This window comes from Priapulus caudatus, unplaced genomic scaffold (genome assembly GCF_000485595.1).
Source record: "Priapulus caudatus unplaced genomic scaffold, Priapulus_caudatus-5.0.1 Scaffold844, whole genome shotgun sequence".
In the NCBI taxonomy this organism is placed as follows: domain Eukaryota; kingdom Metazoa; phylum Priapulida; class Priapulimorpha; order Priapulimorphida; family Priapulidae; genus Priapulus; species Priapulus caudatus.
This window is the reverse complement of record NW_014577905.1, coordinates 1,644-2,208: the sequence shown is the minus strand read 5'-3', so window position 1 is coordinate 2,208 and position 565 is coordinate 1,644. Positions and strand designations below refer to the sequence as shown.

At 51.9% G+C, this 565-nt stretch overlaps 1 protein-coding gene across 1 annotated transcript in view; it reads right to left on the bottom strand.

Annotated features, from left to right (window-relative positions):
• Positions 1 to 326, bottom strand: part of LOC106813912 (regulator of G-protein signaling 17-like) — a gene marked incomplete at its 5' end in the record, with an annotated part of 21,819 nt that extends 21,493 nt beyond the window's left edge. The window contains one exon of the mRNA XM_014818155.1: positions 34 to 326. Coding sequence (XP_014673641.1) covers positions 34 to 326 — 293 coding nt within the window. The remainder of the gene's footprint in view (positions 1 to 33) is intronic.
• Between the last annotated feature and the right edge of the window lie 239 nt (positions 327 to 565).

Sequence of the window (565 nt, the reverse complement as noted above, 5' to 3'; positions counted from 1 at the left end):
GGCAAGTAGAGAAACAAGGGCAAGTAGAGAAACATGGGGAAGTAGGGACACAGGGGTAAGTAGAGAAACAGGGGCAAGTAGAGAAACAGGGGCAAGTAGAGAAACAGGGGCAAGTAGGGAAACAGGGGCAAGTAGGGAAACAGGGGCAAGTAGAGAAACAGGGGCAAGTAGAGAAACAGGGGCAAGTAGGGAAACAGGGGCAAGTAGAGAAACAGGGGCAAGTAGAGAAACAGGGGCAAGTAGGGAAACAGGGGCAAGTAGAGAAACAAGGGCAAGTAGGGAAACAGGGGCAAGTAGGGAAACAGGGGCAAGTAGGAAAACAGGGGCTAGTAGAGAAACAAGGGCAAGTAGGGAAACAGGGGCAAGTAGAGAAACAGGGGTAAGTAGGGAAACAGGGGCAAGTAGGGAAACAGGGGTAAGTAGGGACACAGGGGCAAGTAGGGACACAGAGGCAAGTAGGGACACAGGGGTAAGTAGAGAAACCGGGGCAAGTAGGGAAACAGGGGCAAGTAGAGAAACAGGGGTAAGTAGGGAAACAGGGGCAAGTAGGGAAACAGGGACAAGT